We start from the raw sequence: 24547 nt of genomic DNA on the forward strand, positions 1-24547 counted from the left end.
AATTTCTAAAAAGACAAATGGCCAATATTTGAAGAATACTACACTAATAATCAGATAAAGGAACATCATAGCAAAATGAGGTACCTTTTTATAATGACAAGAACTGGTACTGGTGAGAGGCTGTAGGAACAATGACACACAACTGGGGGGCTGTCGGTTGGCAAACACTTCCAGAGTGCAATTTGCCAGAATGTACCCAAATTCAAATGTTGGATAGCTTTGGCCCCAGCAATTCCTCTGCTACATTTCTCTTCTGCAGAAATGTGTATTTGTGCACAAAAATGCCATGTGTGGGGACCTCCAGCCCCATGCTGCCAGGGAGTCTGGTATGTTCCAGCAGCAGTCCCAAGTCTCTGAGGCTGGAGGAGGTGAGACTAGGAGGGCAGGTAACAGGGGAGGCAGGAAAGGTAGGAAGCCCCGGGCGGACAAGTGGAAGAGTCTGGATCTTACTGTAAGTATGATGGGGATCCAGAAGGTTCTGAGCAAAGGAGCGCCACAGTATTTTTCTCATTTCGAGAAGACAGCTGTGGCTTCTGTGTGGGAAGAGGCTGTGGCGAGGCAGGGTGGGAGTGGGAAATTGGGAGGGTCCTGCAGTGGCGTCCTGGGCAAAACAATGGTGCCCTAGGCTTATGGGAAACAGTGGAGGCAGAGAGAAATGGAGGCCTCTGGGATAGGTTCTGGGAGCACAGGAAGTGGGACTCCCTGATGGCTTGGATGCAGGAGAGGAAATAAGAGAGGAATCTTGCTCATTTGGGCCTAGGCAGCAAGGACAATGGGTGGCACCATCCACCGGGCCTCCCACGGAACTCTGTATGGATGGTCATAAGAATCTCACCAAAGTGACAGCGAAGGGGTATAGTAAGAATTAGAGGGTGCAGACTGCAGGGTTGGTGGAGAAGCATGTCATGTTTGTTGGTCTGAGAGTGAAAGACACCTTTTCTGACTTTTCTACCCTTTCCATGATGCTTTCTGAATGAGATGCTGCATTGCCGATTGTCTATTTTCTGAATCTAAATAGCAACGGCAGAAATTAAGGTAGGCAGTTTTGCTCCAGATCAGAAAGCTCTGGACACTGGTGGGTGTCCCCTCCTGCAGCTCTCTGCTCTCCTGGAGCAGGAGAAGGAGAGTGGATGTCAGAAAGCCAGGCCCATGGGCTAGGACACACAGTGTGGATTTTAATCTACCATGTGATGGGAAGCCACAGAGACAGAATGACAGGGTTTGATTCTGAAAGATTCCTCAGGCTACTGTGCAGAAAACACAGGGGCGGGGGTGGAGAACAGATGTAGACTGAGGTGATGGAAATGTTCTCAAGCTAGAGAGGCCGTGGTTGCACAACACTGTCAATGTACTAAATACCACTGGATTGTTTGCTTCCAAATGGTCAAAATGGTCAATTTCATGTTATGTGTATTTTACTACCAAAAAAAAAAAAAAAAGAACAGATGCAGGTAGACCAGTTCAACACCAGAATATCTCCAGGTGATGATAATGGCTTTTCCAGAAGGGTGATGTGGTGGGAAATTAAAGCTGTCACATTTGGGATATGCTTAGGAGGTTAAAAGAATAGGATTATAGATTAATTAGAAATAAAAAGTACTTTTTTGTTTGGGCCTGAGCAACTCCATGGACGCCTGAGCCACTTATAGGACCTGGCATGGAGCTTTGTACATGGCAGACAATCAAAAGATGTTTGGGAAATGAGGAGTTTATGTGAAGGGTGAACTCACAGTAGGCAAGAATCACTTAAGAACAGTCGGTAAAGTTGTACCGTCCGGCCAAAGATCATGGTACGACTGCATGACTGCACAGATACAGAAGTATTCAAGTCTACTGTCCTTTGGAATCTGGGAAAGGGGCTGGCTGAGTTATGTATAAAATCATAAAATCTCTCCATGGAGTTTGGAAGAACGATAGGAGGTGATGCTTAATATATCCTCCTCACTGCCAGCGATGAGACACAAACTTGACTGAGCACCATCTCACCTGCACCCCTTCGAATTGGTTCCTTCCATGGGGCGCAGGGTCCAGAGAACTCCTTAGAGAAATTGTCCAAATAGGTGTCTCCTCCCAATGAGCCCACCCACTCCCCACCCCAGTAGTCTCTGGCCAGCAGGAGCCCCCACCCGTGTCAATCACTTTCCCAGGAGGTCACATCCAGGGACCAGAATCTACTCACTCACAGCTCAAGTATGTGGGGGCATCGGCAACTCCATCTCAAGGAACTACCGAGACCACAATCCACCAGGAGACGAACAGCAGCAAGAAAGCAGAAATGCCCAAGAGCCGACACCCACCTCAGTGAAGAAGCCTGCTATCCCAGCCTGGCAGGAGCCGTGTTCCTCTCCGTACTTCTTCTTATACTCTAGAGGGGAGGGAAGGAGAGAAGCAAACCACAGCCTCGTCAGTGTGTGCCAGTCGTGTGGAGGAGCCGCCGAGAGTGCTGGCCACTTCCCCGTGCACCGCTGCGGCTGGGCCCAGGGACGCCTTCCAGACTGGCGCGCGGAAGGAAAGTCTCCGAATCCACTAGACCGCAAAACTCCAGGCTCTGGTGCCATCGGGCCCTGAGGCTGCCAAGCGCCCCGGCAGACTTCCTCCATGCGTGTGGGGAAAGAGAAGCAACAGTCCTGGTAATTAAGTGGGAGGCTGGTGACGATTATTTCATTTACTTCAGAAAGGATGGAGAGCCCCAGTAGGAAAAGGAGCTGAAAACATAACCCAGAAATGGCATGATGTGGCCATCTCTGTGTGGAGTCCCCTGGAAGACGACCAAGCCTCCCAACATGACACTCCACAGAACTGGAGGCAAGATGATTTCTGCCATCCAGCCAGATACCAGCCAACAGAGCCTGGGGCTACAGGAACAAACCCGCTAGACCTGCTCCAGCACTCAACGGTTACTCTCTCCCTAATGGTGTTTTGGTGACGCTACCCACGGACACCTCCATCTTCCATCAAAGGGGAAGATCTCTCCAGGTCAACAGAAACAAAAATGGTTAAGTGCTTTTCCTCTACCATTCCCTCACAGTTCCCAACACCCTGACCCGATAAAGGGGCTTTCTGTGCTGCTGTTGTATTTTTAAGTTGGAAGGAAGAGGGTTTAGCATGTTCTAGGCCCTGTTAGCTACATCCACTCATGCCATTCCACTGATCTCTCATCCCTGGCAGCGCATATTGCCATCTGTGAGTAGTATAACTCCCGAGGCTCAGAGAGGTTAGGTGAATTGCCCAAAGTCACACAGCTACTAAATGGCAAAAGTCAAGATTCACATTAGTTCACCTCTGTGGCCCATCAAAGGTTCTACGGAGTGAGTGATTACACAAAACCCAGGGAGTGACCAGCCAGTTGAAATCATTACATGGGTAAAGACAGAGAGATAAGAGAGATGTTCAGCTCAGATGACTCAGATTAATTACACTGCCAGACGAGGGCTCATGGCTGTCCCTGGGCACTTGTAGGCCTGGGCTACCCTACAAAATAACCCAGTGATCCCCCATGTCACCCCTGGGCTCTTGGCAAATCTCCGGTACCACTAAAGGCAATATACTTAATTTTGAAACAAAATAAATAATATGAAGGAACAATGCAGCTGTGATTGCAACAGTACCACTTCCTGCAGCTCGAGAGCGTGAGAGAGAGAAGGGGGAAAAGGGCCCTGGGGAAATACACAGAGTAATTCAGTTTCTAACAACACTCACCGCGGAGCCTGGTAACATTTTCCAGTAAGTGGCCATTAACCGACTGCTAAATTACAATGGAATGTCAATTGAGTTACTCCTCTTCCTTGTGAGGGCTAAATCAGTTCCTCCCTCCTTGTCCTGTTATTCCAAGGAGAACTCACAGGCCTGCCAGAAAGCAACCCACAGACTCGCCTATTCTCTGCAAAGTCTTGCACCCAGGCTGGGAGGGGGGGCTTGTGCAAAGTCATAAAGAGATCATGCATCAAACTGTCTGATGGCAAGAAATAATAAAAATTAATAATAAATCCTACATCAAATAGCATAATGGCAAGAAGGATCAAAATGTCCCAACCCAAACAGTTATATTATATCTGGAAGTTCTGGCAAAAAGCATATCCACCCCCACTGACTCGAGGGGTTACATACCCAACTCTAACTCTCCAGCAAATAAAACAAGGAAAAGTCAGACCCCAACAGCTGAACGAAGCTACAGCGTAGGACACACCAGTTCAGCCTCATACATTTATGACATGAACAAGAATTACGTAGGGATCTTTCATGTATTAAAGAAAACAGTCTCATGGTCTCCTTTGTAATGGGAACTCCAAAAATAGTAGATATGAAAACTTGTCTTTCTCCACCTCATCCCCAAACTGTGCTGGCCAGCTCTATGCCAGAAGCAGGACCCAGGGCTTCTAAAGGGGCCACAGCCATACTGGGAGCTAGGAGTACCCCACTCCTGGCCCCAGGAGAAAGTCCTGCAAAGTCAAGCCCTACTACCAGCATCCCAGCCTCAGCCAGCATCAAGGTACCGTTAGAGGCCAGCCCCAGAGTCCCCAAGCTGGGACTACCTCATCAGGAGTCTGAGGGCCAGGGACACACAGAAAACAGGCACCATCCCACTGGCTTTGACTTTCTGAGACCCCAGGGTCTACACCTGCCTTCTTGGAGTGCTCTAGAACAAGGAATCAAACCATGTGGGGCTCCTGACTAGTACCCATAACTCTGACCTCCCAGAAACTTCTGTAACTCTTGTTTAACCACTTCAGCTTGGAAACAGGCTCCAGTCCTAATGCCTCTACCCCTACCCCATCCCATCACACCTACTTTGGGGGGAGGCGAGGCAGCTGTGGCAACTCTAGTCTAGGAAGGCTCAACTGGTGGGACTGGATTAAACACTTTCCTATTCTGAGCCATCCACGGTCTTCCAGAACTCCTCTTCAGCTTCTCTGTGTGGGTGGTCTTGCAGGGAAATGTAAATGATACCCTCTCCCCATCACAACATGTGTCTGTTCATCACAGTTTACGGTTTATTCAACACCAAGATGAACTCATCGATCTCACTGTCCCCAACACCAGCCTTAGGCCAGCTACTGGTATGGTGTACTAAGGGAAGGTGTACACACAGGTTTCTCTGTGCACAGACTCAAGGCCCAGGCGGAAATGTGAGAGGACCAGATACCTTCCTCCAGGTGCTGAGACCCGAACTCTCCAACCTGCTTACTTGGGACCTTTGGCCCCCTGCTCTGCCAGCCCTGCCTTCTGTCTTCCAATCAGTCAGGCTCCCTGACCTCCACCCCCAGGCTGGCTTGGAAAGGAGTTGCGTCCTGGGTCCCGGGAATCCTGAGTTCTCCACCCAGAGACACCACTAACCCCAGAGGCCTAAGGATAGTCGTAGTTGTGAATGGAGTGCGGCAGGGACCCACAGGATTGATGTTTCTGGGCTTTCCAAACCTAGACTGGCTAATTCTACTTTGGGCAATCCCATCTCCTTTGGGGCCTCAGGAGGAACAAGATAGAATACCCAAGAAGAATTCCTCCTTCCTGAGAAGGGAGGTAGGTATGGAAACAGGAGGCTGCCCCATCCCAGTGTCCTCAAGAAACCCCCCAGGTCACAATCCCCCCCTCCACTGAGAAGTCCAGGCAGTGCAGGCTGGAAGGATGGGGTGGGACCTCCTCCAGTCTCCGGTGTTCCCAGAAGCACTTTTCCTGCGCACACACAGGCTGGGGGCCCTGCTGCGGGCAGCTGCTGGGCACGTCCACCCAGTCGCCACCTGCCCCAGGATGTGGCCGGGCAGAGAGCTGCAACAAGCTGGTTCCGTCCCTCGCCGCCAGGGAACAAAACATTTCTCCACCTTGAAGCAGCAAAGGGGCATCAGGGTTGGCACGACAGCAGCCCGCTGTCCTCCTGCAACCAACCTGACACTGCTAAATCCAGGGGAACTGAATCTCGGAAGCAAAAGATGTGGTTGAACAAGGGGACCTGAAAATCACCTGGAGCACGGAGGAACAGGTTGGAAAGCTCGGTCTCTCTGCCGTGGGTGGGTTTGAGTTACTTGGCCGGCGTCACACACAATTCATTAAGTTATATGGTTCCTCCACTCTAAAAATGGTAGTATTTTCCTTGGTTTAGCTGCTGGTTTTACTAAACCCTGTTTAAACAGAAGGCAATTCAGAGAGGAAAAAATACTCGTTTCCACATGTTCGCAACCCACAACTCAATACATGGAACTTACACTAATGAATTTTAATTCATTCAAGAATTAAACTGGGTGGGGTCACTTCCTGCACTCCTCCTGAAATGCTGGTGGGATAAAACCAACCCATGGAAAGATCAAGATCTATGGAGTGTAAGATATTATTCCTTCTAATCTCTTTCAAAGATAGTCTTTTTAATGCATCAATTTTAAAATTGTTTTTTTCCAGGGCGCCTGGGTGGCTCAGTCGTTAAGCGTCTGCCTTCGGCTCAGGTCATGATCCCAGGGTCCTGGGATCGAGCCCCGCATCGGGCTCCCTGCTCAGCGGGAAGCCTGCTTCTCCCTCTCCCACTCCCTCTGCTTGTGTTCCCTCTCTCACTGTGTCTCTCTGTCAAATAAATAAAATCTTAAAAAAAAAAAAATTTGTTTTTTTTCCATAGCTCCTGAACTTAGCCATGAACTAGAGAAAAAAACAGCTTTCTAGTCTCAAATTATTCCTGAGTTTTGACTCAATTTCTGAATGAATACCAAATAATTGGTCATTAAACAATTTAGAGGACAATGAACTTGGGCAGACAGATCTCTACTAGTAACCAGGCCATTTCAACATATAAAACTAAAAAGACAAAACTGCCCACAGTTGTGAGGGACCACAGTCTAAATGGGAAGGAAAAAAAAGGTAAATGACCTAAACAGCTAGGTTAGAGAGGAAGGGAAAATATTTTATTAAAATAATGGACAATTAAGCAATGGTGGGCATTAAAGGCAAACTGCATAAAGCTAGCAACTTACAATTATGTAAGAGAAGCTTTAAGAGGGGAAGAGATCTTTACAGCATGTCTATATAATTCGAATCCCATCCATTTCTTTTACAGATGAAGTCACTATTGCTCAGAGAGAGCAAGTAGTCTACAGCCACACAGCCAATGAGCCTGAGGCAGGATTAAAGGGTGGGGTTCCTGACTGCCAATCTGTTTCCGCCACACCATCTTGCTTCATGGAGCACATTCACCGTGAGAACATTTTCTTCCTTGAAAAAAAAGTGTTTTCCATCAATGGATGAATGGATACACAAAATGTGGTACATACATTCATTCAGTGGAATATTAAGTCTTAAGGAAGGAAATTCTAACATATGCTATGATATGGAAGAACCTTGAGGACATCATGCTAAGTGAAATAAGCCCGTCACAAAAGGACAAATACTGTATAATTCCACTTACATGAGGTCTCTGAAGAAGTCAAACTCATTGAGACAAAGTAGAATGGCAGTTGTCAGGGCTGGGGGGGGGGGGGCGGGGGCAGGATGGGGGTAAGGAGAGAACTCAGGAGGACAGAGCTTCATTTTGGGACGATGGAAAAGTTCTAGAGATGGATATGGTGGTTGCTGTACCATAGTGAATGTATGTATGGCACACTTAAAAATGGCTGAAATGGTAAATTTTGTGTTATGTATTTTTTACAAAAATGTTTAAAAATTTTTACTGTTTTGTAATCTTTAAACAGTTCCTTCCACCCAGAATCTAGTACCAACTTTGCCAACTCCCTACTTTAGAAGCAGAAGCAAGCAACTTCAACTTACTGTGTGTTAAAGACTAAACATAGGTGTCCCCCCAGAATCCGTATATTGAAACCATGCTCCCTTGGGAGGTGATTAGCATTAGATGAGGCCACCAGGGTAGAGCCCCCATAAATGGGATTAGTCCCCTTTTGTGAGGCCTCAGAGAGCTTGCCGCTCTCTGCTCTCCACCACATGAGGACACAAAAGAGGGCTCTCACCAGACATTGAATAGGCCAGGGCCTTGATCTTGGACTTCCCAGACTCCAGAACAGTCAGAAATAAATGCTTGTTGTTTAAGTTACTCTGTCTGTGGTATATCTGTTACAAGCAGCCTGAAATGCCCAAGATGTTGTACATTATGTTATCTTTCACCCCTGCAAAAAAGTGACCCTGAACATGGGACAGTCACATCTCAGTGAGAGTCCCAGCTCAGAGCTGAGGAAAATTCACATGATGACCAAAACTGAACAGACTCATGGAATAACTACCACTGAAACATGGACAGTCAAACCACTGTTCAGATGTGAAAACCAAATGCTTACAGTAAGGAAAGATCTAGAACATAGAGCAGAGGGGCTTCCCAGTAAAATGTTATCAGGCTGAGGGGCCCCACCTGCCCCCTGCACCTGCTGGGACTATATTTTGTGCCTACAACTGTAAAATTGCAACATAGCTCGAGAAGTCCCCAGTAGAGTGTCCTAAAAAATCATACTAAAATTATCACATAATAGATTTTGCTCAGTGAGGGGCCACAGCATGCCAGTAACCCCAAAGAAAACCAGCCTCCCAACAGAACAGGTGGTACAAAGAAACCTGCTATTGAACTTCAATGCCAACAATCCTTTCTCTACTTAATGAGACAGTGACCTTCATCAGCCTCCCCAAGACTGTTTTCTCATCTGTACAATGGGGACAAGAATTCTTACCCCCAAAATGAGGTCATTACTCAGTATGATCATATATGTTAAGGACCCTAACATGATCCCTGGCAGCCAGTAGGTAAATCTGAATCTGTCAGTTTCTCTGAAAAGAAAAAAACCCCAAGACACCCGTCATACAGATGAGCAATTTTAGAAGAGGAGATTCCTAAAATTTAGACATCTGTAAGGAAAATATTCCAGCAGTCAATAATTCCACACAATGTATGGAAACACGTTGGAAGTATAGAATATATTTGTGCCCATGGTAAAAATTCTTGGCACCAAACTGAAAGCTCGATGGGGTTCCCTGAGCCCCAAGAGCCACTGCCAGAGACCTGGTCACCTCCTCTGGCCCTGGCTTTTCCCTCCAGGTACCCTCCCTCCCACTCTCTCCACCTCAGGGTCCCTCTCCGCCTTAACTGGCTATAATACAGAACTACATCTGTTTCTAAATTTGCTGTATTTACTTAAATGAGATAATTTTTATGAAAGCTCTTTAGAAACCATAAAATTCTATGTAAATGTAGAGTTCTTTATTTAATAAAAAATTTATGGGGCTTGTTCTTGAATTTTTAAATGGATCAACTTAGCTTTTTATGGTTCTCTCCAAAACAAAAGAAAAACACAACAAAATAAGAAAACCTCAAGTCCTTTTCATTTGTAAATGGCTCTTGATTGATTTTTATCCCCTGTGGAGCCACAGCATTCAACACTAGACAGGGAAAGAAAACTTCACATGTGAATGGGTGATCTATTTCCTTCTCTAGAAATGAGCACTGTCTTGAGAGATGCCAAAAGCAACTGGGAATAAAAGGCCAGTCACCCCCAGATTTAAAAAAAAAAAAAAAGTGGCACAGAAATCTTTGGAATCAATGGGACAATTTTAAAGCACAGTGAAATTGGATAAATTCAGACCCCAACAATTCCCAGCTTGAGAACATTTAAACACGGCATGAATTAAACTTTAGATCATCTACAAAAAGGGGAGAGGAGTGCTTACCGGCAAGTAAATTGTGCAAATAGGATCTTTAAAGATACTTAAGAAATTATCATCTTTTCATGGAGTCTTTTTTTTTCATGGAGTCTTAAAATCATTTTTGTAATACCCTACTTTCTACCCTCCATTATCTATTCATTAAAGCAGGATTTGCTAGAAACCTTCTCTGAAGGCTTAAGGATACTTAACTAAAAAATTCATACTTATCGAGTGTTCACACTGAGCAAATACCTCTTCAGTAGGTTAATCTCCCCATTTTACAGATGAGAGCACTGAGGCTCAGATGGTTTACCCAAAGTCACCCAGACAAAGTAGGAGCCATGGGTTCAACCACGGGAACAAGTGAGCAGTAAAGCCAGATTCTGAAATTGTATGTTAGACCCTGAAAAGCCAGGGTCCAACATACAGTGGTCCTCTAATTGTGCTTCTTTATCTGTGTTTCACCTGGAACACTTTTTGTTAATGTAGCAAAGCTTAAAAAAAAAAAAAAAAAAAAGCCTCCCCAACTTTTCCAGATTAGTGAGGCTTTTTTGTCACAATAAAAAGATGACTTGGGGGCTCCTGGGTGGCTCAGTCAGCTGAGCATCCAACTCTTGGTTTCGGCTCAGGTCGTGATCTCATGGGTTGTGAGATCGAGCCCCCAGTGGGGTTCCATGCTCTGCGGGGAGTCTGCTTGAAGATTCTCTCCCTCTGCCACTCGCCCCGCTCACATGTGCACTCTCTAAAATAAATAAATCTTAAAAAAAAAAAATAAAAAAAGATGACTTGTTTATAGCCCCACTCCTGCCAAGCTCTGGCTTCTTGTCTTGGCGGGCTCAAGGGCAAAGGATGAAAGAAATCTCTGTGCCTGATATTAACAATGCACTGACTTAACTTCGGGGAGCCCTAAAGTACAAGTTGGTTAATAGTAACAGGTCTCAGAGTGTTCGCTCTTCAGTTTACAGTTTCCCCCACGTCGTCCCGCTGAACTTCCCATTTTCTCACACACTCGGATAAAACCAAACAACATATGGTAGTAATGATGCTGCTCTCATATCCCACACAAACTAAACGGCTGACTTAATAATGGTATGCTCCACTGGTTTATTTTACTTTGTGTCCGAAATTCATTTTTGTTTCCCATTCCCTCTACATTTCCTGGTTCCAAACAGGATATTCTGATAGCATTTCCCACCCAACCAGAAACAGGAAGCACCTGAAAAGTCACGAGAAAAATGTCTTTGTGCCAAAGACCGATGTTTTAAGAATTCGAAAGTTCGACACAGTCTAGACACGGGCCCACAGACTTCGAGGCTTTTATCTATTCAACCAACCTGGCAACGTTCTGAAACAAGCACAGTTGCCCCTCCGGGAGACCCAAAATAAGGCCGCAATGAGAGAACAATGTGTGGTCTTTCTGAGCACTTCTGAATTTTCTCAGGAGCCCCCCGATGAGAACCGTCAGAGGCAATGCAATGGAGGCCCAGCCACAGGCCTGAGGCCATAGAGACAGAAGCACGGAAGAGTGGCCCCCCACCAAGCCCCCATGTTCCTCAGTGGTCCTTCAGCTATTCCACAGCAGGCACACTCAGAAGAGGCAGGGCCCCTTCCTCCCCTCCCAGCACCCACTGCCATGACCAACAGTGGATTCCCATCATTCTTCTCTTCCAGGAGCCCCCGTCAGCAGCAGACTCTAAGCGGGCATCCATTTCTCCAGGTTTACATGAAATAAGCCATCTTAATGCCACTTAGAGCTTGGATGCAGCTTGGGCCTCTGGGGAGAGGTGCCCTGCGGGACACACTGGCATGAACTTCTCTCCCCACACAGCTCTCCCACTTAGGGAACATCATGTTTCCTCTGTTTTCCCCTGTAGATGGGGAACTTCTCAACAGCTGGGGCTGTGTCACTTGGGTTTTATCTATGAGGCACTTAAGATTATGTGGACTCAGGCGCCTGGGTGGCTCAGTTGGTTAAGCGACTGCCTTTGGCTCAGCTCATGATCCTGGAGTCCTGGGATCGAGTCCCGCATCGGGCTCCCTGCTCGGCGGGGAGCCTGCTTCTCCCTCTGACCCTCCCCCCTCTCATGTGCTCTCTGTCTCTCATTCTCTCTGTCTCAAATAAATAAATAAAATCTTTAAAAAAAAAGATTATGTGGACTCTATTCCTAGCAGACAAATTAGTCACCCCACAGTGATTAACACATTTGCCCAGCATATAGTATGCACAAAATATGGAATATCAGCATATATAGGCTTAGCATACACACACACACATACACACACACACATTGGGCACTACTCTGAGAACAGACAAGTTTTACCTCACTTCATCCTCTTCACAGAACCCTGAGGTAGCTTAGGCACATTCACAAGGGCAAAGCCAGGACTTGAACTCTGGCAGTCTGGGTCCACAGCCTGTGTTCTTAGCCACCATGCTACTTTGCCTCTCCATTGCATGACACATGAATAACAGAATGGAAAGAAAAACTTGGCCTTGAGCAAGCCACACCACATCTCTAGACCTCAGTAAAGATAGGCTCGTCGAGATGATATCCAAAATGTCTTGTCAAATTCTGAAATACTTCTGTTGTACTGTACTTAGCTGTAATGTGATCCCTCACTTGGAACAGAGAGCTTGAGTCACTGAGTTTTTCCACATTAAGAGAAAAATATAGTTGCTTTAAGACCCAAAATAGCCCACAAAACTGGGAGGGGGACATCCCCAAAGCCAAGAGAGCACAGGCAAGGGTCCTCTAACTGGGACAACATCCTGCCAAGTCAGTCTTCTAGAGAAATCTGAGCGTTTGCCACCCCTTGCCTCCTACAGAAACAAAAACCACAGAAGCATTCTCCTCAGTGCCCCATTCTTCTAGGGGCTGCTCTTATACCCCAACACTCCCCAGCCCCATGAATGAGTTAGCACACAGAAGTGTGTGTGTGCCCATGGAGAAGGAAGACTGGGCAGGGGTACCACCATTTTGCCAATTTCTTTGCTGGCTCCATTTGGCCACCATTAAGTCAAGGTACAGTCAAAGAGCAATCCTGGCAGCCTGGGTTGATTGTCCATCCACCGCTGTGTGAGGAATCTGGGATCACGCGATGAGCCCCACGTCAGCTATTACTGCATAACGACCATGAAATGTCTGTGACAAATGACAAGCGTTCCTGTCCCACTCCGACTCCCACAGATCAGCTGGGCTTTGGCTGATCTAGTTGGGCTCCGGCTGCAGGTTCGGTTCAGGTCTGTTCCACACGTAGCTCTTCTGGGATCAGTGAGTCACAGGGGGCACATTCCATGGTGAGGGTCCCAAGCACCCAAAGGGGGAAGAAACACACCACACCTCCTAAGGCCTCAGCTCAGAGCTCTCACACGCTTATGAATGAGGGACATGTGGAGCAACCCTGAACCGACAGGTCACCGGGCCCTGCCGTGGCTCCTCCTTGGCTCATGTGGGCTTCCACCTTCCTGCCAAGCATCAGGGGCCCCACCCAGACCCTGCCGCCCTCACCGTTTCCAGGATGCAGCCTGGCAGCCAGCACCTGCATCTCCCTGGCAGGGGGCCTTCCCTGCCCCCACACACGGCAGGACAGAATGATGGAAAGACTCCAGCCCCTACACGCCTCAGGTGGATAATCCCAAGGTGTGTTCTCTGCTGGCCCCAGAGCTCCCCAAAGACTGGGCCCCAGCTGCCCATGATAGTAACTTGTAGGTAGCATCCCTTATGTGCTGCCTTCCCTCCTCTTCTTGCTTCCCACACCCCCACTGGGGTCTTCTGGAATGACCTACAGAAAACTAACCATATTCAAACCCAAGTGAAGGGAGTTGTGAAGATTAAATGAGAGAAGGCATAAAGTCCCCAAACCAACACTGGCCCAGTGCTGAGCTCACAGCCACTTAATGACACATCATGTGCAAGCGTGAGCCACGGTGGCTACAAAGCTCTAGCAACCTCTTCCGAGGTCTCACCTTTTGCGTTCTGATGCTTACGGTGGGATACAGAGGAATCACCAGGGACAGCAACATGTCCCTATTTCACAACACGTCTTCTGGGAAAACCAACATCCTGGTCCTATTGCATAACTAGTCTGGATTCAACAATCACTGACTCCAGCACCCCCATCAATTCCCTCACCTCTCCCCAGGCCAACGAGCTACCCGAGGAGTTGCTCCAGGAGCTTCCCCTTTTCTTCTTGGGGGTGGGGGGGCAGTGAGGAATAAGCTGGGGCAGTCAGAACACAGCCTTGACCCCTTATTGATGTATTTCTACTACCTGTCCCTCTCTGTCAACTACATTATATCCATTTTTCAGATGGAGTTTTTCTTCTGACTGGGGCAATACAGAGATAAACAGGGCCAGAGTTCAATGCTGACACAGAGGAAAAGAACAAGGCTCGCCCTCATGGAAGGACAGGGTTCGTGCCTCCTGCGGAGAACCCACCAGTTCTTCCATGGGGCCACTGCACGGAACACCTGCTTGGGACACCAGGGTCCCCTTCAGGGCCCTGGAGGGTCCTCCAGGAGGCAGAAAAATGCATGTGTCCAGACAGCATTTCTCAGAACCATCTTTGATGGCTGCAAAATTGGAAGCCTAAGAAACCCCAGGGAAGCCCAGAGGAAACATGGACACAGGCTAGTGGAGACTTCGGTCCGAGCAAGTAAATTAGAGGGAGAATTAAAATATAAATAGCACAGCACTTAGAGAGGGAACAAGAGCTAGCTCCCTCGGAATTAGGCAAAGAACACCGGAGTGTACAAACTATAAAACCGATGAAAAGGAGAGCATTTCCTGAATCCTTAAATCTCAAGTTCAACTGAGCTAAATAATGATCAGCTCAACAAAGATTTTTTTTTAACTTAAAAAAATAATGATGATCAGCTCAATGGTGTTTGGAGGTTTTAAGCAGGGAGCCTGAGAAAATACATTTCCTTCCAAGATCCCAAGTGCCCCTTGGCAAAGAGGTCTTCAAACTGTTGTGAGAGTATGGGGACCAGATGGGAAGGAAAGTCAGCCTGGGGACGTTATGGAATGACTGACTCCTGGGTTTCCTCTTCCTGCTGCCCCAGGACATTTGTCCACAGGAGCTGTAGGACCATCTGGGAGCTAGGACCATGGAGACCATCTGAGCCAACCTCTGAATTTTCAGGCGAGGACATCGAGGTCCAAAGAGAGAAAGTAGGTCTCCCAAGGCTGCCCAGCATGTGGCAGTGCCAGAAAACCAAGTTCTGCCTGATCACTTGGCTGAGGCTTGGTGAATTTTGGTCTGAGACTTCATATAGCTAGGTAAGCACTGTGAGCTCTGGGGCAGAGATGGGCAGGGCTGGGGCTGGGTGGGGCCTGGAACCATGGCCCCCTGCTCACCCCCATTCCCTGGGCAGGGCCGTGGGTGCCAAGAGACCCACTGAGGACCCAGTGCTGCCCTCCAGTTAGAGTTTGGAAAGTTGAGGGAAACGGAGATGATGGGAGTTGTTCAGGGCACTGTGGCAGGGGTGGGGTGGGGTGGGGGTGTGGGTGGGGAATCAGCAGCGCTCACCTTCATAGCAAGGGATCAGCGTCCTGCCTTTGGCCTGGAGATTGGACGGGATGATGTAACAGAAGCCATGGGGCAGGATATGGTCTGTTTCATAGTAGATGTTCTTCCAGCGGTGGGCACAGGCCTAAAGGACAGAGAGGGGGTCAGAGCAGGAACGTCAGCGCCAGGAGGTCCCAAAGCAGAGCCCTGGCAATGCCAAGTGGTTCCAGGGGAGGAAAGGGGCAGAGGGGTCAGAAAGCCGTCCTCCCTCCTGCCCAGCCACAGCTTGGCACCAGGTACTGTTTGGGGTATCAGCAACCTATACAAACAAGAACAAGCCCCTGGGAGGCTACTAGGAATAAACAGCAAACAAACACATAAACTAATAAGGGTTGTACCTAGTGCTGAGCCCTGGGAAGGAAAGACCCGGGGTTATGAGACAGAGACTGGGGGTGGGAAGGACAGAGGTCAGGGAGAGAGCGCCAGCCACGCTGAGCACGAGGGTGTGGTCATCAGGTGCTGAGAAAGCACGTGAGAAAGGCTTGGAGGTTCAAGGGAAAGGAAGGTCATTGGTGGGCTGGTTCTGGACTGTGGTGGGAAGAAAGAAGTCAGAGAGGGGACAGGGTCAGCCCACGGGGGTCTTGTAGACCTTGGGGACTATTACTTTAGTGGACGTGCAGGGGAAGCTGACAGAGTCTCATACAGGTGAGTGGCACGATCTGCTCTACAGTTTAGAAGGACAACATAGCCACTGTGTGGAGACCGCAGGTGGGCAAGAGTGGAAGTGAACGTCCAGGTGAGAATGGACGCTGGCCTGGCCCAGGATGGGGGCAGTGGAGAGGAGAGGAGGGGCTGGCTTCAGGGTGCATGCTGGGGGTAGAGCTGATGGGCCCTGGGGAACCGCCAGAGTGGGGGAGAGCAGGAAAGGCAGGAAAAGGGAATCAGCTGAAGGTAAGACAACCCCCAACAGCCACCTTGAGGCCCTCAGGCCAGGATGGGTATGCTATGCATGCCTCACAGGTGCATCTGTTCACTTAGGCACCCAGCAAGTATTTACTGAGCACCTACTGTGTGCCAGGCTCTGTGCTAGGCCCTGAAGATACAGCAATGAACAGTCAGAGCCCTGGGTCAGTCTGGTGGGGGAGACAGACTCCAGCCCTCATGAGGCTGCTGGACAGCAGGGCACACTTTGGGGAGCTCCTGTTTTGAGCTGGTTCAGGGCAAAGTAGCAGGTTGAACCACTGCCCGTGTTTGACTATTTTTGCCTACAGAAAGATTTCAGCATGCACATCATTAACTACAAGTAGATGTTGATGGTTCTTCTTTCAAAGTATATTTACATACAGCAAAATGCACAAATCTCAAGTATACCATTTAATGAGCTTTGGCAAAGGTGTACACTCATGTAGACAGACCCTAAGCAAGATACAGAACATTTCCATTTCACCCCAAAGCTCCCTCATGCCAGAAAGTGGCTGGTTTCCGCAGGCAGGTCAGAGACGGCTACTCTGAGGAGGTGCCATCTGAGCAGAGGCCTGAGAAACTGAGGGAATGGCTGGGAGGGCTCTGAGGTGGGCTATAGCTTGGCATACGTGAGATGAGGCCATTAGGGACAGACAGACCCCTTAGTCAGCTCTCTGACAGCCTCTCAGCACTGGGGTCCAACAGACCCTGGAACGGCAGCCAGCGGCAGGAATGTGGGCTGGGTACATCCTTCCCCACCCACCAAAGAACACCCCCAGCATCACACTCGGACATAACTGCGCACTCCACGTGTGACCGCGGAAGTCCGAATACCCACAAGTTTGGTCGGGGTCCGACCAGCTCACGCCGAAGGCGTGCCTGGTTCTCGTGCGCATGCGCCACTCACGTCGGCTGCCTGTTCAGTCCGGGGACTTGCCCGGTTCTCGTGCGCATGCGCCACTCACGTCGGCGGCCTGTTCACTCCGGGGACTTGCCCGGTTCTCGTGCGCATGCGCCACTCACTTCCGCTACCGGGTCACTTCGCTCTAGCCTACAAATGTATTTCCTTAAAATACCACATTTTAAAATAATCATAATTTTTAACATCTTGGTTTCTCTACCTCAAATGCACAACAGGCACAATGTTCAGCATTTATATGGCCCACATTTGACTTCTGCAGCCCTGGAGGGTGGGCACAGGAGTCCGAAATTCCTGTTTTCCACATGGGAACCCCAAGTGGGCTCGGAGCTGGCAAGTGCTACAGACCGGACTGGAACCCACCATTTCAGGGCCCTCCTCATCTCACTAGAAAACACTTTCCATTTTCTTTTTTTCTTTTTCTTTTTTTTAATTTTCCATTTAAAACTTCTAATTCCTTGGGGCGCCTGGGTGGCTCAGTCAGTCAAGCGTCTGCCTTCGGCTCTGGTCGTGGTCCCAGGGTCCTGGGATGGAGCCCGGCATCGCCTCCCTGCTCAGCGGGGAGTCTGCTTCTCCCTCTGCTCCCCCCACCCCATTCTCTCTCTCTCTCTCAAATGAATAAATAAAATCTTCAAACAAACAAAACTTCTAATTCCTGCCTGAGAAGCCATCAAACCCACCGCCTGAGATAGCTCCGGTGGCTGTTGGGCTCCCAGCCTTACCCACAGGTCCTAATACCCCTGCAATAACCACTCTGGGGCCCAGTGAAATACCCAGGGCACCGAGGGAGACGGGGGCCTCTTTGGGGCCCTCAGATCATCCTCTGGTCAAAGTCACGCCCTGCCAGCCTCTCTGCTCTTCATTCCTTCAAAGCAACCACCCCCAGGACTCCTGACAAGGCCACTCTCTGCCCAAGGGCAAAACTACTGGAAAGGTGAATTTGCCCACACACTCACTGGCTCTTGCCCTAGGACATTAACTGCATAAAACAAATCTCTTGTTATTCCTTAAATTGCAAACCTTCATTCCTCCCCGCTTGATACTGTCTTGTGCTCACAGCATGCTTCTCAAGGAGCTGTACAAATCCGTCACAAAGCATATAATCGCTCCACTCCACTAAGTAGTTGATGTTTTAAATTTTTAGCTCTGACTCAATTCCGATGGCTTGCAAGCCATCCAGTTGGCTGGCAAATGACTTCTATTTTAGCGTATAGACTCAGCAAAGCCCTTGGCTTCAAGGGCTTACTGCATTTTATTGTATTTCTGGGCTGGAGAGACCATAAAAAGAGGCGGATGTTTATCATGGGACATGCTGACTCTTCTAAGGAAGGACATTCTGCATTTAATGTCTAGTTTATTGTCTCATTTGTTTTTGGTTTTTTTTTAAGTGCCATAAACTGTTTAAGGAGTGATCTTGAAGAATTCCTAGAAGATCCAAATATTGTTTTTCACAGTAAACTAAACTAAAATTAAGGCATTCTGTGAGGTCAGAGATCAAAGTGTCAAAGGCAGTATGCATGTAGGAAAACAACGAAGAGTATTTCTGAATATAAATTATAGAAAGAAAAGACTGTTTAGCCCCGATTATCATTATATATACACACGCATGTCAATCTGACTCCTACATTAAAAAAAAATTCCTAGGGACTGTCTCCAAGGGATTACTAACCCCATCAATCTCTCTAAATGAGTTCTGCTGTGAGGGAGGAAGGGGGGCAGAGCAGGGAAGAACAGGAAAAGAAGAGCATTCTCTAAAAACAGCAAGACCAGTCAAACTCAGATTCCAAATAATTCCAAATAAGGGGAGGAGGGTCTACCATCACCCCCAAATCTTAGAATCTGACATCTTTCCAGTTATAAGGAATTTTTCTTTTTTTTTTTTTGCTTCCAAAAAATAAAAAGGAGAAAATGAGCAATTTTTATTTCAAAGGTCTTTTTTGTTGTATGGAAACAGCACGTCCTTCCTGGGTGGGCGGTGTGGGGGGGGGGCGGGGGGAGGGGGAGGGGATCTTGGGCCTCTCCCAGTGGCTCAGCCACAAAGGCACAAAGGTCCCCACCCCACCCTCTTACACAGATGGCCAGAGCTATTACCACGCCTCGGGTCCACCCTGCACAGCCAGGGCCAGGCCATGGGCCACCAAGAACAGTGGGTGGAGGGGGTCAGGGCCATGATGCCACAGATCTCCCCTACCCAGCAAGGAACACCGCCTCCCCACCCCCTGCTCCAAGGGAGGACGGAGTGGCCTGGGAAGCACAGGGAAGGGGCTTCTGGGGTATTGGGAAAGTCCGTTCTGAGAATGACAATTCATCAAAGTGAACACAAATTATTTATGTACTTTCTTGCATGTGTTATAGCTCATTAAAAGTTCTCTAAACAACAACCACCACCACCACCAGGAAACACAGCAACAGAAGTAAATGCAGAAATGGACCCTGCAGCTTCGAAAACAGCGGACATATGAAAAGGGGTGAAATAGACAAGGACTGCCCTGGCATTTGGAAAGGACGCGGCATAGAGCTGAGAACACCGCTGCCACCAGAAATAATCTAGATGCTTCCATTATTTGTCGTCTGAGCCTTGGAGATGACTGAAAAGCAGAAACATCAGACTTGAACATTTTTAGGTGCCCTCCCAAATCCAATAAGAGTCCATGCCTATGCCGGGTGGGTTGGTAAGAAATTATTTCTTTTTCTCTATTTCTTAAACTGTCATCTGCACGCTGGGTGTGCCAGAGGACAACGTGGAGAGGCAAGAGGCTTGCCCCTAACGCCGATGCTGTGTCTGCACCTGGTATCATTTGTTTGCTGGGGTGAAAGTGGAAGGTACCGCAACACCTGTGAGCCAAGACTAGCAGCTACGAAGCCAAAGTCAGCCCACCAGAACTGGTTGCTGGGTTCAGGGCTGAGAAAATGTCATTGGTCAATGAGACACTTGAAGCCCTGTCACAGCTTTCAAATTCTCCATCTGTTCTTTAGTTTGAATCAGCACCAGATGCCATTTTCAAAAAGCCCACCCCACCTCCCCCCACTTCAAACCCACCCTGGAATCTAACATTATGTTCCTTGGGGATACAGGTCCCATGCTCACACCCCAGGTACCTCCTGAGCCTTCAAAGGTGTTTGAATAACACCCGTCTTCCTGTGTTTAATTTTCAAATAAATACTTGCCTCACAAAAAGCCTTGACAGGTGGACTTGACACATTAAAGAAAAAGCAAGTGAATAAAAGGCCTCCAAAATGTAAACATGGATGATGTTACCACTCCCTGTACCTTGCTGTCACCTATCATCTCTCAGGCCATTTTACAGCATTTAGCCTCACGCTTCTATCCACCACTCACTCAGCCACCAAGAAGGGATGGCAACTGATTTGCTTCCTAATTGTTTTAACAGTGACACTCAGCCCTCATATTACTCAAACACACCTTTAGACACCCCTCCTTAGAGAGATTGTCTCCAAGCACTGACAGTGAAAAGGGTAAATGATGCGGCCTCTCCCCAAGCAGCTTCCATAAAAAAGGAGACACACACACAGGATAAGTAATACATACAAAGGTAACGACATAATGCTCAGTTCCTAATGACCCAAAAGATGCTAAGCTTATTCCAGCAAGCACCGTTACCAAATGACAGGCTTCAAGGAGGAAGCTGAGTCTAACCCAGGGAGGATAGAGGGGGCTGGGAACAGAGAAGACTTAGGGCAAGCCTTTCCTAGCAAGATGGCACATAAGCAAAAAGCTACAAGGACAACTCAACAACAACAAAAAATCCAATTTAAAAATGGGCAAAAGAGTCGAACAGACATTTCTCCAAAGAAGGTATACAAATGGCCATCAAGCACATGAAAAGATGCTCAGTATCACTAATCATTAGGGAAATTCAAATATCATTAGAGAAATTCAAAACACCATCTTGCACCCACTACGATGGCCACTAGTAAAGGAAAGGAAATGTGTTGGCAATGAGGAGAAACTGGAACCCTTCTCTTGTGCACTGTTGGTGGGAATGTAAAATGGTGCAGCCACTGTGGGAAAAGAGTGTGGCAGTTCCTCAAAAAATTAAAAATAGTTTAGCAGTCCTACTTCTGGATATATATACAAAATAATTGAAAACAGGATCTTGAAGAGCTATTTGCACACCCATGTTCATAGCAGCATTATTCACAATAGCCAAGAGGTAGAAGCAACCCAAATAGCCATCACTGGATAGACAAAATGTGTATATACAAACAGTAGAATAGTTTTCAGCCCTAAAAAAGAAGGAAATAGGGGTGCCTGGGTGGCTCAGTCGGTTGAGCGTCTAACTGTTGATTTCAGCTCAGGTCATGATCTCAGGGTCATGGGATCAAGCCCACATCAGGCTCCATCCTGGGCAAGAAGCCTGCTTAGGATTCCCTCTCTCCCTCTCCCCCTCCTCTTGCCCTGCATGTGTGCATGCTCTCTCTAAAAAAAATTTTAATTTAAATTTAAAAGAAAGAAGGAAATACTGTCATATGCTACAATATGGATGAACCTTGAGGACATTATGCCAAGTGATATAAGCCAGTCACAAGATAAATACTGCATGATTCCATTTATGTGAGTTATCGAATATAGTCAAACTCTTAGAAACAGAGGAATGGTGGTGGTCAGAAGCTGGGAGCAGCGGGAAAGGGGCAAATGTTCAATGCATACAGTTTGTTTTACAAGATGAAAAAGTTCAGAGATCTGCAGCCCAACAAAGTGCACACAGGTAATGCTACTATACTGCACATTTAAAAATGGTTAAGATGGGGCGCCTGGGTGGCTCGGCTCTCAGATAAATAAAATCTTTTTTTCTTAAATGGTTAAGACACTAAGTTTTATATTGTCTTTGACCACAGTTTTTGGGTTTTTTTTTAAGATTTTATTTGTTTATTTGACAGAGAGAGACAGTGAGAGAGGGAACACAAGCAGGGGGAGTGGCAGAGGGAGGAACAGGCTTCCTGCTGAGCAGGGAGCCCGATGTGGGGCTCGATCCCAGGACCCTGGGATCATGACCTGAGCTGAAGGCAGACGCTTAATGACTGAGCCACCACAGTTTAAAAAAAAAAAAAAAAAAAAGGCCATGAGGAAAACGGATGCAGACGACTGTCCCTCCTTCTCCAGCACCCATGGGGTGGCTTATTGAATGGATGAAGCAGTAATTGTGTGAAACAAGAGAACAATAGCTCTGCGTGTGAGGAATTAGAGCAGGATTATCACAGCAGATTATCATATCATAGCACCATCTCCACTAAGCACCAGCTCTGCCTTCTTGGCTTCCTTTGCTAACTCGTCCCGTGATCCTCACTGCTTTCATGTCCCCAGAGATGGCCTCCTTCTCAGACTGATTTGCAGTGACACAGAATCCTCTGGAAACAAGTTCTTGGCCACACAGAGGTTATCCATCTGCAGGGAGAGGAAACGTTTTCACAGGAGCAACCTCTGGCTCTCGGGCATTGTGGGTTGTGCAGACCACCACCTCCCCTGCTCTGAATTTCGACCTCAGGCCACCCTGATTTGGAGATGGATCAGCTCCTTCCCTCCTTTCCAGAGGATGGCAGACCAGCATCCCAGGCCCCCTGGGGCCACGCTGTCTGGTCAGGGTCGGGCTACTATGTCTGGAGGAATGTCGAGGCTTGGAGATGGTCCAGGAAGCCCGCAACAGTGATTAAAGCGCTGGACATGGAGACAAACAGTGGATCTACAATGGTTCCACAGGGAGGCCCCTCCACACGGGTGACAGCATCCAGCTGCTTCCTCCCTCCCCAGGGGGCCCGGCAAGGGGCAGATGCTACATTTGTGGTGAGAAGGCAGGCCAAATTCACAAGAACAGCCTCTGCCATTGAGAACTTAACACAAAAGTGGGCTCCTCAAAGAGGGGAAGGAGACATTTGGCCTAGATCCATACGGAAAACCTGTTTCCCCGGGGAGAAAATATAATATGTAAAGCCCTCAACTTTACAGCATGTGACCCCAAAGGAAGCCTTCAATGAGCAGCAGCTGGTAATATTTTCCCTCCTCGATCTTATGCTTTAATAAGAAAAATCTTCATAGAGCTTCCAAGAAAAGCCAATGAAAAGAAAAGGCCCACGAAGTCAGAATGCTGGTTATCTCAGTGGAGAGGTGCACGAGGGAACATTCTGGTATCAGCAACAGGGATGCAGGAGTGTGGATATGAAAACCCCACCAAGCGGTTTGCGTCAGGCTGGGTAAGTACTTTAGAGTTCTACCATAATAGGAAAGTGGAAAAGACAGAGAAAAAAGTAGACAAAACTTCTGAGGCAGTTACGAATTCCTTTTTTGTTGCCGCCAATAAAACCTTCTGGAGTGATGGAAATGTTTTCTCTGTGTCCTGTTCAACACAGTAGCCAGGAGCCATGTGCCGCTACCAATCACTTGCAATGGGGCTAGTACGATTGAAAAACTAAAATTTTAATTTAGATAAATTTAAAATGTACTGACTCCATGTGGCTGGCAGCTACCTCACTGGATGGCATAGCCCTAGGATATCACAAATCTCAAGGGTAAAGACTTTTCTTTGCACCTCCTCAAAGCATCTAATGAACCTGAGCACCTCATATGCACTTTGGGAGCCAAACAGAGTTGACCCTTGAACAACATGGTGGTTAGGGGCCCCAAACTCTCATGCACTTGAAAATCTGCATAGAACTTTTGACTCCCCAAAAACGTAAGTCTGTTTGTTTGAAGCCTGTCTGTTGACCTGAAGCCTCATCGAGAACATAAATAGTCAGTTAACACATACTTTGTATGTTACATATACTAGACACCATAGTCTTACAATAGAGTAAGCTAGAGAAAAGAAAAAACTAAGAAAATCCTATGGAAGAGAAAACACATTTACAGAAAATCCACCTATAAGTTGACCCGTGCAGTTCCCACCCGTGTTGTTCAAAGGTCAACTGTAAAGCATGAGAAATAACCTGGATTTCCTAATATATAATACTATGTAGGAATAAATAGGAATATACTACTGATACACACAACACGGATTAATCTCAAAAGTATTTTGAGTGAAAGAAGCCCTACACAAAAGAGCACACATGGTAGATTTCCATTTATATGAAGTTCTAGAAATATAAAAAGTAATCCTCAGTAGTACAAGTCATAACAGTGGTTGCCTCGGGGTGGGACGAACTGACTAGAAAGGAACAAAGAGAATTTTTGGGGGATGACAGAAATATTCTATGACTCAGTGGGGGTGGGGAATTACACAGGAGTGCACCATGGCCAGAACCCAAACTATAATCTTAAATTCTGTGCATTTCATGCACAGTATACCTCAAAAAACACCCACTCACAAAAATGCTTATGTAAGGAACAAGATTTCCGAAGCACTCCTCATACATATTTTGTCATGTTAAAACAACCGTATCTCTACATCCTGGAACAGACATTAAACATCTGACCAGATAAAGAAAATAAAAAGATCAGTCATTGGTCCAAGCAGTAGTCCAGAGCAGGCAACCTCAAGGCCATTCCCCTGTCACTGTGCCATCCAGCCTGCCTACAGGATCACA

At 47.5% G+C, this 24547-nt stretch overlaps 1 protein-coding gene across 3 annotated transcripts in view; it reads right to left on the reverse strand.

The window, feature by feature from the left end:
- ITGA9 (integrin subunit alpha 9) overlaps positions 1-24547 on the reverse strand; it is a 344586-nt gene that overhangs the window by 301774 nt on the left and 18265 nt on the right. For all 3 annotated transcript variants that reach the window (XM_045904051.3, XM_045904049.3, XM_054504511.2), the window contains exons 4-5: positions 15148-15271; positions 2298-2365 (exon numbers count right to left, since the gene is read on the reverse strand). In XM_045904051.3, coding sequence (XP_045760007.1) covers positions 2298-2365; positions 15148-15271 — 192 coding nt within the window. The remainder of the gene's footprint in view (positions 1-2297; positions 2366-15147; positions 15272-24547) is intronic.

The sequence above is a fragment of the Mirounga angustirostris genome, unplaced genomic scaffold (assembly GCF_029215605.1).
Source record: "Mirounga angustirostris isolate CCGP_5_RB_7025 unplaced genomic scaffold, mMirAng1.0.hap1 SCAF_1, whole genome shotgun sequence".
Classification (NCBI taxonomy): Eukaryota; Metazoa; Chordata; class Mammalia; order Carnivora; family Phocidae; genus Mirounga; species Mirounga angustirostris.